The 18,526-nt window shown below is 47.1% G+C and overlaps 1 protein-coding gene across 2 annotated transcripts in view; it reads left to right on the forward strand.

Annotated features, from left to right (window-relative positions):
- SP1 (Sp1 transcription factor) overlaps positions 1–18,526 on the forward strand; it is a 225,318-nt gene that overhangs the window by 165,082 nt on the left and 41,710 nt on the right. For both annotated transcript variants that reach the window (XM_078687645.1, XM_078687654.1), the window contains exon 5: positions 12,852–13,051. In XM_078687645.1, coding sequence (XP_078543771.1) covers positions 12,852–13,051 — 200 coding nt within the window. The remainder of the gene's footprint in view (positions 1–12,851; positions 13,052–18,526) is intronic.

The raw sequence follows: 18,526 nt of genomic DNA on the forward strand, positions 1-18,526 counted from the left end.
GCAAAAACACCCAGAACTGCTGAACAGGAGGTCTTATATCCAGACCCTGCATGAGAGGAACAATCAAAACTTTACATTGACCCTAATTCTGGGAAACTCACTCTCTACAAAAGAAAAATAAGACCAGAGACTGAGAGAGACTTACACTATACCACTCAAAAAGAAAAGGGACTGTTCTACTTCACCTATTCTATTTGAGCCTATTCAGCCAACTAGGCCTAACCAATACTCTTATGCACCCACACACTCCTATGAAGAGGTGGACGAGGAATATAATCAGGAATACAATTACCCAGTAGACATTGACCAAGACAGTCAAACTCAACCATGGGTTGACCCAGTACATCCTGGCGACTCTCAACCCATTCCTGATACATCTGCATACCCTGCTAGGCCTTCTCCTACAGAGGACACAGCTGCTTTTAATTCACTAATCGAAAGGGCAGCCCTCCATCACAATGTGGACATGCATGCAGACCCTGTGGAGGAAGATTTCCTCTTTGACACTTTTGCCACATCAGAAAGAACTGTTAAGACACTACCTATGTTAAAAGGGAACATGCAGGAGACATATTTAAGGATACAACTAGGGCACGGGTCATTAACCCAAGAATAGAGAGGAAATGCAGGCCAGCGCCACTAGACCCTACATATATTAAGGGACAACTGCCTTTGGATTCTTTGGTGGTATCCAATGCACGTAAACGTGCAAACTCTTAAACAACTGGAGAAGCTCCACCACCTGACAAGGAATCAAAGATCTTTGAGGCATCAGGGTAAAGGGTAGCCGCACAAGCAGCTAACATATGGAGAATATCTAACACGCAAGCCCTGTTAGCTAGGTATGACAGGGCACACTATGACACCTTAGAAACACTTCTCCAGCATTTACCTGAACCTTACAAAGAACAGACTGAACAACTAGTACAAGAGGGAAAGCTAATCACTAACTCCTCAATTAAATGTGCCTTAGATGTGGCAGACACAGCGGCCAGGTCTATTAACACCAGTGTTATGATCAGGAGACATGCGTGGCTATGCATTTCTGGTTTTAAAAATGAAGTCCAGTCCACTTTATTAAACCAGCCAGTCAATCCTGACTATTTATTTGGTCCAGCGGTAGATACAATCCTGGACAAAATGAAAAAAGACACTGAGACGGCTAAGTCTATGGGAGCCCTACAATCACAACAACATAGAGGCTCCTTTCGTCGCTCAAACTACAGGGGTGCTGCAAGAGGCAACTCATCACAGCAGACCACAAACTACAAGGTGTGAGAAGTTGGCCTGATGTGCAGTGCTCACTATTCTAGTGATCACTATATATCAGTCCAAACAACCCTTATTGATGATTGGTTGTAAGTCAACCTTATAGACCAGCTATCCTAGTAGCATGGATACGAGCAGTCTAAGGCTAAGACTCTAGAGGGCGTGTTAAGCCAACTGTTTTACCATCACATTACCCCTTGAACACCCAGTGAAAGGACACCACACAAGTGTTATGAAAATAAACAATGTATTTATTAGAATCACAACAACCCTGTACTCTTTATGAGGACAGGGTGCTAAGCACACAACAAAACTCTTACGAAAATACTTTTAAGTTAGCACGTTACACAAATGCCCGAGGGGCACGAAAAACCATATACACTAAAAGTGGAATGCGAATTACTAGCAGGTAAGTAACAGTTCTAATAGGCTTTGGAATCGCTAGGACTGGACTAGGGAATCGTTAGATTACTACTAGGAGGCCCAGGGGACTCGGGTGCAGAGTGTGCACTCTCACGCGGGATGCGGGACAAAGTCTATGGAGGCTAGTAAAGGCAAAGTTAGTGTTCACGGGCGAACCCGACCTGGTAGGAAGAAAACGACAGTGGATCCTGACCCTAGGATAGTGAGGCTATGCTGGGACACCGAAGTGCCGAAGTTACCTAGCCCAGGGGCTGCAGCTGCATAGGTCTGAAAAGACGTCGGGAATCTCGTTGCCGGACCGGGAGCCTGGAAGGAAGAAGTTGCTGGCAGGCGACCAGTGAAGGAAAGTTCGATGGATCCAAGCCTGGATCAAGGAAGAAAACCTGAAAGCAGAGGGGACCAAGTTCTTGAATCACTAGCCAGTGATTAAGTGGGCACCAGGATGGCACCGGGCGAAGTCACCGCAGTCAGGTGAGTGGGCACTGCTGGGCTCTGCAGTCTCTCGGACCAGGAGGCGTTGTCGGCGACCAGGATGGAGGTGCGAGCTGTCCCACGAAGGTTGAAGTCGTCGGCGTCGAAGTTACCCAGGAGTGGGCAACAAGCCTTGGCTAATTCAAGCCCACGCGGTGGACTCAAAATGGCGTCTTGAGTGGACCAGGAGGGTCCAGGGTGCTCCTCTTCTGGAAGGGAGCAAGGGCCAGTCTGGAGCAACCAGACCAGCAGCAGAAATGTCGTCGGGCGTCGTCAGGAAGGCCACAAGCCAACGGGCTAGTAGCCAAACAACGCGGTGAGCAGCGGAAAGCAGAAGGGCCCCACGCAGATCGTGGAGATGCTGGGGGGCTGCTCTTCGGTGCTGGAGCTGCTCAGGGTGGGGGCTTCTCGGACCCCAAAGCACTCACCAGGAATTCACTCGGCGGGCTTGCTGGAAAGAAGTCGTGCAGTCTTGCAGATGGCCGGTCCCTTGAGGTCTCGTCGCACCCACGGTTCTCAGCTGGGCTGTAGAGGTGGGTAGAGGTCAGAGGTGCCAGGGAAGCCGGTTCTCGTCGAGCTGGGCAGTCGGATTCCGGAGGAAGGACTTACAGCAGACCGCAGTGTTCTTTAGATGGTGCCTGCGGATGCAGGGTGACTACTCCTTAGTCACAAGGGAGAAATCTTAGGAAGAAGTCTTGAGTTCCTTTCGTAGAAAGTAGTTTCAGGATTCAAAGATGATCTGATTTGGAAGGGGGCCAGTCTCTACCTTTATCCTGTAAAAAGGGGCTGGCACGCGACTAAGTCCTGCCCTATGGGTGGGACTAGGAGGGGGGTGGTTACACCCACTTCCTTGGCGGGCTTTTCCCCAGCACAGGGTCTGGAGTGACCCTGGAACTGGTTCCAGCCAGCCTATGCACAGTGAGCACCGGGGTGCCACGTGCAGTCACCTTCCTCTAAAGCCCTGCCTACCTACAATACACAAAACCCTGTCTGGGACGGTGCTGGCACCGCCCCTGGCAGGAAACCCTTTGTCCTTATCTCCTGCTCTGGGAGGACTCCCAGCAGCAGGAGGGCAGACTTGTGTCTCGGTGGCAGCATCCATTTTGTGGATGCTAAGGCTCTGTCTGACTTTTAACCGGGTTTAGGGGTTACATACATGTCGTGTCCCTCTAGAAGGGTGGAATGCTAACCCCGTCGCCAGAATTGGCGAGGGGTTAGTATTCCAATTCGTATGACACCTTACTCGACATGTTTTGATAAAGCGATACCAGAGTTGGCACATAACCGCGAGGATTATAATGCACTTAAGAGTATATGGTATGCGATATCATGGAAACGGCTAAGGGATGGATCCCGAAAGCCGCAGACAGGCTCAGCTCATGCCAGAGCACCATCTCACACGATTCCAAGCACTCTGCCTTCAGGATTGTTAAGGCCTGCCATAGGAGTGACTGATAGGAGATCTATGTGTCCATTTTAGGGTTAGATATAGGTATACTATATCTAAAGCAAAGGGTGATTACACCACCTTGCCCCAGCTGTCAAGCAGCCAGTTGTGTCAGATTTGGATGGCCAGCCAGGGGTGGCATAATACATGCTGCAGCCCCTGGTAGGCCCTGGGTACACCTATGCCCTGGGTACCTAAGGTACACTGTAGAGGGACTGATAAGGTACATGGAATCCATTTTACAGAGAGAGCAGTAGGCCTGGGGCCCTGAATAGCAGGGTCCCAGGTCAACTAAGTCAGAAAACCAGCAAAACACCAGGCAAAAAGTTGGGGGCAACCATAGTCAGGGATCAACCTTCCTACACAAGGGTAATACACAAACCACCTACAATAAAAACAATAGAGGTGGATACCGTGGCAATAACAACAAGGGCAGAGGACGAGGGAATAATACCACCAGATCCTCTACCAACACAAAACAGTGACTTCTTAGCGCTACCCCCAGACCATATAACACCGGTCGGGGGACGATTACAGCAGTTCCTACCAGACTGGCAAAACATCACTACAGACAAGTGGGTAAGGCAAATTATCCGGGAATGCTATTGCCTAGAGCTAACCTCCACACCACCCAACATACCACCAAAACACCGTCCTATGTCTGTAGAACACATCAACTTATTGCAGCAAGAAGTCATCAGCATGCTGCAAAAAGGGGCCATAGAACTAGTACCATTAGAACATCAAGGTACAGGGGTATATTCACTATACTTCCTCATCCCCAAAAAGGACGGGTCTCTCAGACCAATATTAGACCTCAGGCCCCTAAATCAATACATCTTATCAGAGCATTTTTATATGCTCTCTCTACAACAAGTGTTACCACTGTTGCAGCAAGGAGACTTCCTCGCAACCGTGGACCTCAAAGACGCATATTTCCATATCCCTATACATCCTGCTCACAGGAAATATCTCAGGTTCATGTTCCTAAATCAACATTACCAATTCAAAGTCCTTCCATTTGGTGTAACAACAGCTCCAAGGGTGTTCACAAAATGCCTAGCGACGGTGGCTGCACATTTAAGAAGACAACATATTCATGTCTATCCGTACCTGGACAACTGGCTGATACAAGCAAAGTCAGCCCGGCAGTGTGCCAGCCACATGTCAAGAACAATTCACCTCCTACACAGTCTCGGCTTCACGTTAAACTACCCAAAATCTCACCTTCAGCCGTCCCATGTACAGCAGTACCTGGGAGCAACAATAGATACTCTAGCAGCGACAGCATACCAGAACACAGCAAGGATAAACAGTATGCAGTTGCTAATCCAAAAGTTCAAGCCCCAACACTCGCTCTCTGCCCGAGTGTTTATGCAACTCATAGGCATGATGGCTTTGTGCATCTTCAGTCCCTCACGCGAGACTACACATGCGTCCGCTACAAGAGTGCTTAGCACGGCAGTGGAACCAGGCTCAAGGACAACTAAAAGACCTAGTGTTGGTAACCAGTCGTGCATACAACTCTCTGCATTGGTGGAATCCACAAAACCTTTGCAAGGGACGACTGTTCCAAGAGCCTGTACCACAAATAGTGTTGACAACGGACGCATTTCTGATAGGATGGGGAACCCATGTCCTTCAGTACACAGTGCAGGGACAATGGACAACACAACAAAAGAAAATGCACATCAACTTGCTAGAGATGATGGCGATTTTTCTGTCAATGAAGGCGTTCAAAGTACATTTAACAAAACTGTGTTGATCCGGACGGACAACATGACAGCAATGTACTACATACAAAAACAGGGAGGAACACACTCTCCACAGCTATCACATCTAGCCCAAAGCATGTGGAAGTGGGCCATTCAGGGAAACATTTTTCTCATGGCGGAACCCCTCCCAGGCAAGGACAACCAAATAGCGGATCTGCTCAGCAGACACCGCCAACAGATGCACGAGGGGGAGATTCATCCCACAGTGCTCCAACCATACTTCCAGCTGTGGGGACAACCAGAGATAGACCTGTTCGCCACAAAAGAAAATGCAAAATGCCAGTACTTTGCAGCCAGGTTTCCACATCCGCAGTCGCAGGGCAATGCCATATGGATGAACTGCTCAGGCAAATTTGCATACGCTTTTCCCCCAGCACCGTTCATACCGCTAGTGGCACGCAAACTACTCCAGCATTCACTGACACTAATCCTGGTTGCTCCAACATGGGCGAGGCAACCATGGTACACAACTTTCCTAGAACTTTCCGTCGTGCCTCATCAAAGACTGTGGCTATCACCCACTCTTCTCACTCAGAGCCATGGAGACATACAGCACCCAGATCCACAACAACTGAACCTTGCAATCTGGCTCCTGAAGTCTTAGAGTTTGGGTACCTAAACTTGCCTCCTGACTGTATGAACATTATCATCATCCATAAGGATACATTTAGCAGCCATTGCAGCTTATCTTCAAAACAGGCAGCATCTTTCGCTGTTTAGAGTACCTGCAATTAAAGCCTTCATGGAGGGACTCAAACGAATTATTCCTCCAAAACACCCACCTTCACCTGTCTGGAACCTAAACATCGTATTAACCAGACTAATGGGACCACCTTTTGAACCATTGCACTCATGTGAATTGCAATTTCTGACTTGGAAGGTGGCTTTTCTTGTAGCAATTACATCGCTTAGAAGAGTTAGCGAGCTGCAAGCCCTAACTATTCAAGAACCATTCATCCAAGTGCATGCAAATAGGGTAGTTCTTAGAACAAACCCATAATTTATGCCCAAGGTAGTATCCCAATTTCATATCAATCAGACAATAGAACTGCCAGTGTTCTTTCCAAATCCACAGTCAGTACCTGAAAGGGCTCTACACACACTAGATGTCAAAAGAGCACTTCTATACTACATTGATAGGACTAAGGATTTTAGGAAAACTAAAGTTATTTGTTGCCTTTTCACCACAACACAAAAGCAACCCCATTTCCAAGTCAGGGTTAGCCAGATGGATAGTTAAGTGTATTCAAATATGTTATTTAAAAGCAAAACGCACTTTAACAGTTCCCCCAAGAGCGCATTCTACACGCAAACTAGGGGCATCCATGGCTTTCCTAGGAAACATTCCTCTAGAGGAAATATGTAGAGCAGCCACTTGGTCTACCATACATACCTTCACAAAACACTATTGTGTAGATGTACATTCAAAACAGCAAGCTGCTGTAGGTCAGGCTGTTCTAAAAACTCTTTTTCAGACTGCTGAAGCTGGCACAGGTAGCCACCGCTAAGGGAGAGACTGCTATACATTTTATGCACAGATATGAATTCAGCAGCCCACATGCCTCGAACGGAATATGCTACTTACCAGTATGCATCTGTTCTTGGCATGTAGGGCTGCTGACATTCATATCGCCCACCCTCCTCCCCGGTGCTGTCGCAGCTGTAGCATTCATTCTTACTTTCCTGCATGGACATCTCTTACTGTACCATACTCCATCTCTGCCACAATGGCGAAAAACAATCTGAGGATGGAGAGGATGCCCATGCGCACTGTAGTCCAGGGGAGGAGCCACCTATCTCGTGATACTTCGAAGACTCTTCCAGGACAACAATGTACAATCATCCGGACCCAACACTAGGCGGCGATCTATGCACAGATATGAATGTCAGCAGCCCTACATGCCAAGAACAGATGCATACTGGTAAGTAGCATATTCCTTACATGCTCATCAGAGGACTACGTAAGGTACCACCACTAATGCCGCCTCAGGTCCGAGGCTTAGAGGTTAGGAGTGTTGTTCTCTGCCACCTGGATTACTGTAATGCTTTGCTACTGGAGTCTCCGTGTTATCTGATCTCACGGCTCCAGAGTATCCAGGCGGCAGCAGCAAAACTGGTCCTTATGAAAACACGCAGGTCTTCTACATCTCAAGCCTTGGCTGACCTGCACTGGCTTCCAGTGAGACAAAGGATATTGTTCAAGTCCTTGTGTATTGCCTTTAGAGCGCTTCATGTACTTGGACCCAAACTGCTTCAGGCTAGGTTTGGATAGTATGTACCTGCAAGTAGTTTGCGTTCTTCAGCAGCTAATCTGGCAATTCTTCCAAGGAATAAAAGATCTACAATGGGGGGACGAGCTTTTGGCGTAGCTGCTGCTCGCTTATGGAATAGCCTTCCCCCAGAGCTGAGGCAAATACAGGATCTGCTGCTGTTTCATAAGAAAGTCAAGACCTGGCTTTTACCCAGAGTTTAACAGACGGCCAGTTAGTTCATGCAGTTGCACTTCTATTCTTAGTCTACTGTGTCTCAGCGCCAGGATGCCCAAAGGGTTACAGAGCGCTTTATAAATGTAAATACATACAAATACAATTCATGAGGGAGCACACAAGCTGTTGTTTACCTTGCAGGGTCAGATTGAGAGCATTAAAATGTGTGAAAAGATCTGAAAGAAAATGGAGCATAACAAGCCATTTCACATTTGTTAGTTCTGGGAACGATTGGCCTCTGCTGTTCACAAAGAGTTCAATTTCATGAAGTAATGCGATGAACCGCTCCAGAACCTTCCTTTTGCTTAGCCAACGCAAGTCAGTGTGCATCAAGACGTCGGTTTGTTCCGCTTCAGATTCCTGCAGCATTGCTTTAAAAAGTCTATGGTTCAGAGCTTTGGCACGAATAAAATTACAATTTTCACTGCACCTTTTAGGACATTATTCAGTTCTCCATGCTTTAATTTTGCACACAACACTTCCTGGGGAATAATGCAGTGGTAGTCTATCACAGTCTGTCCTATGAGCTTCTTTTTAAGCATAGATACGAAGCCTCTGTCATGGCCTACCATGGCAGGAGCCCCATCCGTTGTTATGCAGACAAGAGTGTTCAGTGTTATGTCATTTCTTTTAAAGTAGTTGCACATACTGCCCAGTACATCTTCTCCTATTGTGTGCCCTTGCAGTGGTAGAAGGCACAGGAGCTCTTCTTTGGGATGAAGCGATTGGTCCAGATACCTCACCCAAACTAATAACTGGGCCACATTGCCTATGTCTGTGGACTCATCCATGGCAATGCTGAAGAACGGTGACTCTCTCACTGCTTTGATCACCTGCTCCTGGAAGTTTTGTCCCATTGCCTCTATTCTGCATGCACACGTAGAATCCGATGGCTGCGATGCACCGATTTCCTTTAAAATGCTGGCTTTATTAATGTAGTTGTCAAATAAAATTTCGGCTGCTGAAAGGAAACATTGCTTCACCAGCTCTGCATCTGAGAATTTTTTTTATGTTTGGCAAGCAAGTAGCATATTTTGAAAGACGCTTGGGTTACAGCCTCAGATTCCTTCATCTGGCAATGGAAGATATTCTGCTGGGAAAGAAGAGCTTGCTTCATCGATGCCATTTTTGCAGAACGAAGTTTTGAGTTCAGTGGGAAGTTTGCAGTGTATCCAGAGTGCCACGTTTTGTAGTGCCGTTCCAGGTTATACCTCTTAAGAACATTTACTTTCTCTTTGCAAAGCAAACCGGTGGCTTTTTCTTTTGGACATTCTACAAACAAGTACTCTTCTTCCCATGCTTCCTGTAAGGTCCTGCGCTCACTCTGTATCGATCTGGGTCGTTTGCAAGGCTTGGAAACTGGACTGTAGGCCATTGCGGAGCTCTCCAGCTAGTTTGTTACTATGCAACAAGTAACCAGGACCAGGAAGCTGATTTTCCACCGGATGACCAATGGACCGACACCCCCCCACAACCGATGGACCGACACGACCAATGGACCACCACGTCTCACGACCGATTCTGCGTCACGACCGCTGGACAGACGCCACGACTGATGGACCAACACCACTTCTCGCAACAGATCTGTGAGCAACACCAAAGGAATGGTTTGTTTAAACATACAAAGTAATGGGTAAACCTGTACATGAAAAACAGGAGGCTTTCCTAAAGCCAGTGGTTTATGCATTAAATGTGTCACTCAATAGGGATTTGAAATAAATGGCATGCACACACGTGTATATACAAGCACAAGTTCACCCATAGGTATCTTGGCGCTGAATAACAGATGTTTATTGCTACCCAACTCATTTTATCGACCTCAGATGGATTAAAGGCATGGCCCGCCAGGTTTTAAACCTGTGAGAATGAGGTAGAACACAGGCCCCTGCAGCGGACGCATTAGTCCACTGCGCCACCAGACCCGGCATGCACACATTACAAGGATACAGAGTAGAAAACCTATGGAAGGAGCTAATCTGGACAGTGCTATTTGGTATGGAGCAGCTTTCAAACTAAAGGAATCGGAAAGGCTCAGATACAATGGTCAGGTCTGTAGAGAGGGGATGGGCGAGACGAGGGGCAAGGTTTCAGGTGGGGGTTAGTAGAGCAGGAAGGGAATCAGAGGGCAGGAATAACCAGAAGATTGGGCCAGTGGGCAGAGTCAGGTGTGGCCAGAAAGAGCAAAACATCCCAATTGTTAGTATTTTTTGGGCATTTCATTGCCCAGTTACAGCTTATTACGTTATATAATTCAACAATGCAGTTTCTTAAATATCTCCAGCTAGCTGAAAGTACAAACAAGGAAGCAAGCATTAGCAAAGCCAAAAGGTCTAGCCTTGGCAAGATTGCAATGAATTGAGAGCTTGATGCCGTCTTTGGCCCAGTCACAAAGTGCACAGGTGCACGCGCCTACATTCTCAATGTGTTTACATTTTATAATCATGGCTAGTAACAGTGTTTTCAAAATTGTAACACAGCAGTAGCTCACTAATATTACTGCAAGTAATGTCTGTGACTCCACTCCCATTTTTCCTGTTTTGATCTAGCATTATTACAATGGTATGTGAGACAGGTGGGGAGAAAGAGAGATGATACTCACAGCCGGCATTCCTACCACCCTTCCACCTAGACTCAATGCTTTTCTATCGTATTGAATAACGCACGACTTGTAGATAGGAAGTACTCTTCATAATAAGAGTAGAAATGCAGCAGCAGGGCAGGACACGTCACCATCATCATATAGCTCTCTTCAACTGCCAACCTAACATCACTTAGAATGCCCATACAACGTCACCTATTATTACATAACAACAATCGTAACCTAAGCATCAAGCCCAGAGTATTTTCTGTTTATTATCTGTGCGCCTCTGTATCTTACCTACTGTAATACAGCTTGTGAACAAGATGAAGCCTCTTTGCTAAACAAATATGGACTTTTAAGATGTTCGCATCCTTACTTGCCAAGTTGTGCTGTTTGTAAATTACAGTGTGCTACCATGCTATGTTACAGTAATATATTTGCAACAGTTTACTACCAAATGCACTCCTGGCTACATGCACACCTCCTTAACCACGCTTAAGCTGAGTAGATATGGCTCATCTACTGTACTTATTCTTTGTGAAAAGCTTGTATTTTCCACAATCCCTATGCCTTCAGTGATATTGCTTGATGAGAGCATCCCCACTCTTAAAATAGGTATGGCATCACTGACCATACCTGGACAGTGTTGTCAGCCCTGCCCCCATACTGCCTATAGTAAGCACACATAAAATAAAGAATGATTTTAAGATATGCAAACTCTATCATGGTTCTCCTAACCAGTACAAAATTCCCAAATCAATATACATTTTTAAATGACTTAAAATGAAGTACCAGCTCTATGGTCTAAAATTACACATTTCCTTGTGGTCTCCTTAAGGTAATTTGGAAAACATTCAGCACTCTAGCACACATTAGAATTTTTCTCGTGTGATCCTAACTTTGGACTCAACAGAATGCAAACATTTACCCACACCTCCGCCGTCTCGGTTATTAAGAAAACCCACACCTCTAAAAACTGCAGAAGCTGTTAATGCAACATTATTTGTGAGACCCAGCATGCAGTAAGCAAGAACAGTGAGTCTGACCCCTGCCCCCTACAACAAAACAGCACCGCTGGGACTTTAAGCATAACTAGAGCTTGGGGCTCGGCTTCAGAAATTCGAGAAACAGCCACAGCCCGGAGAGATCACACAAGGGCGGGGGTCCGCTTCAGAGGAGGACAGCTCTGCACCCCAGCCAGGACCAGGGCACGTAGATAACAAAAGACAAAAAGTAGGCAACGATACATTACAAAAGGAAAAAGTGACATATGCCTGCGGTTACACTTACCTGCAGCTAAACTAGTGACGCTGAAAGTTTTCCGGCTGCAGTGAAGATTCTCCGGGGCTGCGAGGACGTCAGTGAAGATTCTCCGGGGCTGCGAGGACGTCGATGAAGATTCTCCGGGGCTGCGAGGACTACGACATCATTACCACGGACACAGGAAGCTTCTTAACAGGTCCTTTAACCCCTTTAAAGCGTTGTAAATAGACCTCCCCAGTGCTGCGCTGTCCATTGGAACTAGTGCTGAATGGACGTCCAACGGTCGTGCGCAGCACTGGGGAGGTAGTGGCCGTGACGACCGTTGGCCGACGGCAGCAATTAAGGGGTTAAAAGTCAACTGTAAAAGCGCTAGTTACATAAAGGGCCTGTGCTTCGCGCCGGGTGTGACGTTGCAGAGGCTCAGTCCAATCAGGCAAGCATAAGCAAAGAAGATGGTCGCAGGAGCAAACGTTGTGAATACGTATTCAAAACGTATTCACAACGTATGCGCCTGCGGCCATCTTCTCTGTTTACTTTATACTTTACCCATGAAGGACTCGTATGGCAACAAGGTCCGCGGGCTGCGATTAGGCCGCCGATTAAGGCCGGGTGGGCCGCCAGCGGGCCGTACTATGAGTACCCCTGTTCTAAGGTAAGGAATCTATCACTAATGTCTCGTATAGATATATCGTTTCACAAGTAGTAACTTGTGCATTTTGCAGGATTTTCCCTTCAGAAAGACACATCCTAATAAACGTATTAGGTCTTTAACTACCAGCATCTACTCGGTTTTGAGGTTGGTTTGTTGTCATCCTCTCCATCCAGACATAATGTGTTTTCTTAAACCACAGCAAGCCCTTAACCACTGATGTAACATTTCTCTTGAAAACCAATATATCCCATTTCCAAAGGTCACTCTTATTGTTGAATGGATTCATGAATGCTAGCAATCTACAAATAAAGGACTTAGACAACTTGTTGAAATGCAAGTGCTTTCTTGGATCAGTCCTGTGTCATGGGTTTTTTTTGTGAGGCAGAACAGAACCCTCCCATCTTCAATAGATTTGTCTACTTTAGAATCTGTAATTAAAGTACTTGGTGATGTATACTTTACCTCTTTCTCTTTACCTTTTTAGGATGTCTGGCGATCCTGGCAAAAAGAAGCAGCACATCTGCCACATTACGGGATGTGGCAAGGTGTATGGGAAAACCTCCCACCTGCGAGCTCACTTGCGGTGGCACACGGGTGAACGCCCCTTTGTATGCACTTGGCAATACTGTGGGAAGCGGTTCACACGCAGTGACGAGCTGCAACGACACAAGCGTACGCATACTGGTAAGTCAGTTGCACTTTTGTTGCCAATTAAAATAGGTTTTGCCACAGGCACGATTTGAAATCTTGTGGTTCGCTTCTGAGTTTCCATCCAGCTGATATTCTTTTGACTCTTTGCTCTGTTGAGTTGTAGTAACAGTGTAGCTTTTCAATAGTGTTCCGACCGCCATTGAAAAGCTGTTAGAAACTGACTTTGGGACCCTTTGAACGGGCCCGTCCCTGTGCGGCATCCGCTGAGAGGCTTGGTGGACACCACAGGCGACCCTCCCTTAAACATCTATCCTCCTGGTGCCTGGTACACAGTGCAAGGTGGTTTGCAAACAACCATTTTTCCAATCCGGGTTGTGCTGCCGCCCTTTTCCTGTCGCTGCACAAGCAGCAATAGAAAAATTGATGTCTCCAACTGCTTCATGAATGGTCGCACCCTAATTCGTCAGATGGAACTAAGACTACTAGTCGGTCTGTTTCCATCCTGACACGTATGCCGGTCAGACGCTCGTCCGACCAGTGTCCTAATTATAATTATCATTTTGACAACCTACTTTTAAATCCTATACTTTTAGGAGCTTGTTTTTACTGTGTATGGTCTAAATTTTTGTGTGCCCTTCTCAAAAGAACAACTAATTTTGATTCAGAAAAAGTTGGTAGCGTAATACCAGTTACAAGAAATAAGTGTTGTCACAAACCTGTTTATAAAGGAAGACTGAGAAAAATAGAAGTGTACCTAAATAGGTCATAATCTTATGAAAGCTGTTATTTTAAGGAAACAGACCAAACTGTATCCCATCTTGTCCTTACAGTGGTAGTTGCCTTTGTTCTTTTTTTTTTTATGCGTATTGAGGAACTGGGATTACCAAGCACTACCCTTTTTGTCTTTTTTTTCCCTCGAAGTTGTTTTCCAAACTTTTGGAAATAATTCTTACTGGAAACGATTTGTGTTTTTTCAAGTATTTTTCCAACATTCTTTATCTCTGCAAGTGACGATACAAAAGGCAGACAAGTATCCACATGAACATGCACCCTGGAGAACAGGGAAAATATATGGCTCCTCATAACTTGGCAACTATAGATACTTGATAACTGCCTCTTTGGGCTCCTGCAAAGCAAACAGCTGTTGTTACCAGTAAAGGTCTGTTATTGTATTGACAAATCTAGTGGCTACCTGCTCGTCGTCGTAGGAAGCTGGCTCTGTATATACTATACCAAAGTGAGGTATAGTGTGCACAGAGTCCAGTGGAACCCAAAAGATAGCCAGGGATACAGTAGATAGCACCTCACTCTCTATTTGTGGTAGTGTCGTTGAGCAGTACGGCTTTATCAGAGGACAGTGTTAAGCATTTGTTGTACACACTCGTTCAGCAAATGAATTCATACACTCGAAGACTGAACTTCAGACCAATTGTTTTTGTATGAAAAGTATTCTTTTAGTTATTTAATTTCCCTGAACCTAACAAGCCTGGCACAGGTGATAAATACTTAGCAGTAAATATACAGTTGTAACACAGTTTGGATTGTAATGTATATTTCTGTAGTAGGGGATCTCTGTGTGTAGTCATAATCTAGTGAATAGTCCCGCCCATGTGCGTGGACCCCGGAGCAATCAAAAATAATCTCTTGAGCTGTCAAAACATGCAGAACTGCATCGACACTTAAGAGAGAATTTAAAGACCGATAATGCAGCCTATATCCACAGGCTACACTGTCCAGTACTTCAACTAGAAATTCCACCAAAATCCACAAACAGCACAGCCTGTCCAGGGTTTTCTAAGAGAAAAACCTTGCCTTTAACAGCAAAACCCTCTGGAATGATAGAGAGGAAGAAGTGGACAGACAAGCCCCATAGGCTGCCATTATGTGGCTCAGAACAGGATACTGTGCCTTTAAGAGAACTTTCCAGAAGTTTCACAGTATCCCAGAATGCACTGCAGGTCCCTTTTATTTTAATTTTTTTTCTCGCCTCCTGCAAGCAGGACCCTGGAGCATTGAGCTCTCCCTTTTCAAGGGTTTAATTGGTGATTTTTCACTTTTTTCAAGTTTTTTGAGTGCTTTTCTTGAAGTACTTTGGTGTTTCTTCCTTGTGTTTGTCTTGTTGCACTCTTTATTTGCCAATATGCCTGCATTATTTGACAAATGCCCGGAGTGCTCGAGGAAGAAGGCCAAGTCGGACCCACACGAGGTGTGCATCATCTGCCTTCCCTCATCTCATGTCCCAGAGGAGTGTGACATCTGCCAGGGCTTCTCTGGCAGAACCCTGAGGGACATATTGAAGATCAGGCTCCAAGGCCTGGAAGACAGAAGACTGAAGGCACAAGGTGGGTCTGGAAGGGCTTCCTCTGCCCATGCTGAGGCCTCTGGGGGGCTCCCCAGGGGCAGGAAGACCAGCAAGCGTCCCCATTCTCCGTCGGCGTTGATTGTCCTCACCTGTGCCAGTAGATTTAGGCGTCCCACAAGGATCCACCCTTTCACCCACACTGTTCAACCTCATCATGGAACCACTCGCCACCTTGCTCCAAGCATCCAATGTACACTTCCATATGTATGCTGATGACACTCAACTTTACCTAAAGGTTCAATCCCCGGAAGATATCAAACTTCTGAACTATACACTTAGAAACACCCAATCGTGGTTGGCCGATAATCACCTCAAACTAAATGCTCTGAAAACTGAGTTCCTTCTGATATCACCCCCGGCGAAAATTACCACCACCCAAATCTGGTTCAATCACCTAACAGCACTCAATGTCCGACCCACCATCGTGGACTCTGCGAAATCCTTAGGCATCACACTTGACGCAAAGCTCAACATGCAACAGTACATTAGCAAAGCAACGAAAGGAGCTAATTTCCAAATCAACACATTGAGGAAACTTAAACCCTTCCTCCCAGTCAGAGACTTCCAAACTGCTGTACATGCCCTAATCATCCCCCGCATAGACTATGGAATTGTGGCCCTCAGCGGACTCACTCTATCAACAACCGCACCCCTAAGAGCCTCCTTGAAAGCTGCCGCGAGACTCATTACTGGCTCAAGAAAACACTCTCATATATCCCCTGACTTGAAATCCCTGAAATGGCTGCCCTTTGAAGCCAGAATACAGCTGAAAATTGCCGTTATGACACACTCGGCCGTACACCACAAGGCACCCAACTACCTCACTCAAAAGTTGACTATATCAGGAGGTTCGAGATCCAATAGAAGTACAAAAAATCTACTCCTGAAACCTCGCAGATTCCGGAAGGAAAAAACTTACAAACGCTCCTTCTCAGGAATGGCACCCAGGATCTGGAATGCACTTCCCCCTGAAACCAGGCTTATCTCCTCCACTGCATTCTTCAAGAAAGAGGTGAAAGCAATCCTTATGGCCAAGTTCACCTGAACTTTATTGTTGTTGGATCAGAGACTTTGCACCGCTTTTGTATCACTGGCTACTTGACTGTTTAATGTTTAATGTTGTCATATTCTTGATTACGATCCTATTATGTTACTCATTCACTACCTATTACTATACTGTACACGTTAGTTTGTTGAATCACCCCCTTGATATCCCTACCCCTTGTTCTCTGTAACGCTAAGAAAGTGGTATATGCCATCCTTATAGCCTAAGCTCTCCTGATATCTATCGTAGTTGGATCAAAGACTGTGCAACGTCCTATATTATTGCTTACCTGATTGTCTATTGGTATTTTATCAGCACATGACTGCTATCCGATCATGCTTTTGACTATTATACTGTACCCAATAATATGTTTAGTCACCCTCCTGTTGCCATCACCCCCTGTTTCTGTGAAGCGCTCTGATATCTGCAAAGATCTTGTTCGCGCTATATAAAACTTTGAATAAATAAATTAAATAAATAAATAAATAAATTGCACCGACTACGGCGTCGAGAGGGACGACTGCAGGCTTTTCCCCCGACTTCCCAGGGCTCTGGGTTTGAAGCGGCGTCGACGCTCGGCGTTGGGGGAACTGAATAGACCGCCCTCGAGATCACCGGTGACGTTTTAGTCTAGTATTCAACATCGAGAGGTGGCCCGGCGTAGGCGCTCGCCGTTGAGGCGACACCGCCGTTCGCCGTTGGCGAACAGAAGGAGGTTGTCGTCTAGGGGATCCTCGACGTCGAGGAACCGCTCGCCGTCAAGACGAAGATCGCCGTCGAGGCGAAGGCGTTCAACTTCATGGAAGAGGCGTTCGGCATCAAGGAGGAGACGCTCGCCATCGAGGGGCCGACGCTCGCCGTCGGGGCGACGTTCTTTGACGCCAAAGAGGCGCAGAACTTCTGGCGCCAGGAGTCAGTCGAGCAGGCGGCAGGTGCCGATGGGGGATTCTCCAACGCCCCAGCCTAGGAAAGAAGGCGGATCACCGGGCTCGGTGTATTCTGAAGTGTTTACGCCTTTAGGCCGAAGTCGGTTACATCCCCTCCTCCATTGCCCAGGGGGCCACCGCCGCGGGCTCCCACCCCGCCTCCACTTCCACCTCATCCTCAACTTCCGGCTGACAGGCCTCCTCCGGTTCCTCCGAGGACGGCTTTGCTGCCTCGATTCCCGACGCCCCCTAAGGGTACCCCTCGGCCAAAGGCCCCTGCCGGGCCAAAGTCGCCCACTCCGGTGAAGCCGGCTGAGCGCCCGAAGCCAAGGAGATCGCGATCTCTTTCCGGTCGGAGGGGGAGATCGAGGAGTCGTCACAGGTCCTCAACGAGACCGAGACGGCGTCACAGGAGGCGACGGTCACGGTCCCGCACGGATTCCTCCGGGACCAGAACCTACTCACCGACCTTGTCGGAATCCCCGGGGACGAGAGTATCGCCGGTGGACGACATCAGCACGTTCCAGGATGTTCTCCTGAGGGGTGCAACTAAATTGGGTATCACGGTGACGGTGCCTACTTCAACGACATCCGTGATTTTCGAGACACTGCATAAAAAACACCTGTCTCGACCTTTACTACCCCTAGTGCCGGGGCTGGTAGAGTCTGCAGATTAGTTGTTTCTCACCCCTGCGGTGACGAAGGCCGCTCCCTCGCGGCTCTTTAAGAAGTACAGGGCCCCGAATTCTGACCCTGCCTTTCTTCAGATGGATCCTACTCTGTCATAGTGACGGCGGCTAGGAAGCAACATGCCACCTCCCCGTCCTCTACTGTACCTCCGGATAAGGAGAGCCGATGTTTCGACTCGGCAGGCAGAAAGGTCTGTGGGACGGCCTCTACTGCTATGAAGGCGGCCAGTGCTGCGGCTTTGCTAGGGCGGTACGATCGTGCCCTATGGGAGTCCCTACAGCAATTCGCTGAGTTCCTTCCCCGGGAGAAGAAATAGGACTTTCAAGAGATCCTGAAGGAAGGGATGCTGGTGTCGAACCAGCTCATCAGCGCGGCTGCGGATACGTCTCTTCTGGCTGCACACAGGTACTGTCATGGTATCAACCAGCAGCGCCATGCGTGGCTTCGGCTTTCGTCACTCAAGCCGGAAGCTCAGCAGCGGGTGG

This window comes from Lissotriton helveticus, chromosome 1_1 (genome assembly GCF_964261635.1).
Source record: "Lissotriton helveticus chromosome 1_1, aLisHel1.1, whole genome shotgun sequence".
Lineage (NCBI taxonomy): Eukaryota > Metazoa > Chordata > Amphibia > Caudata > Salamandridae > Lissotriton > Lissotriton helveticus.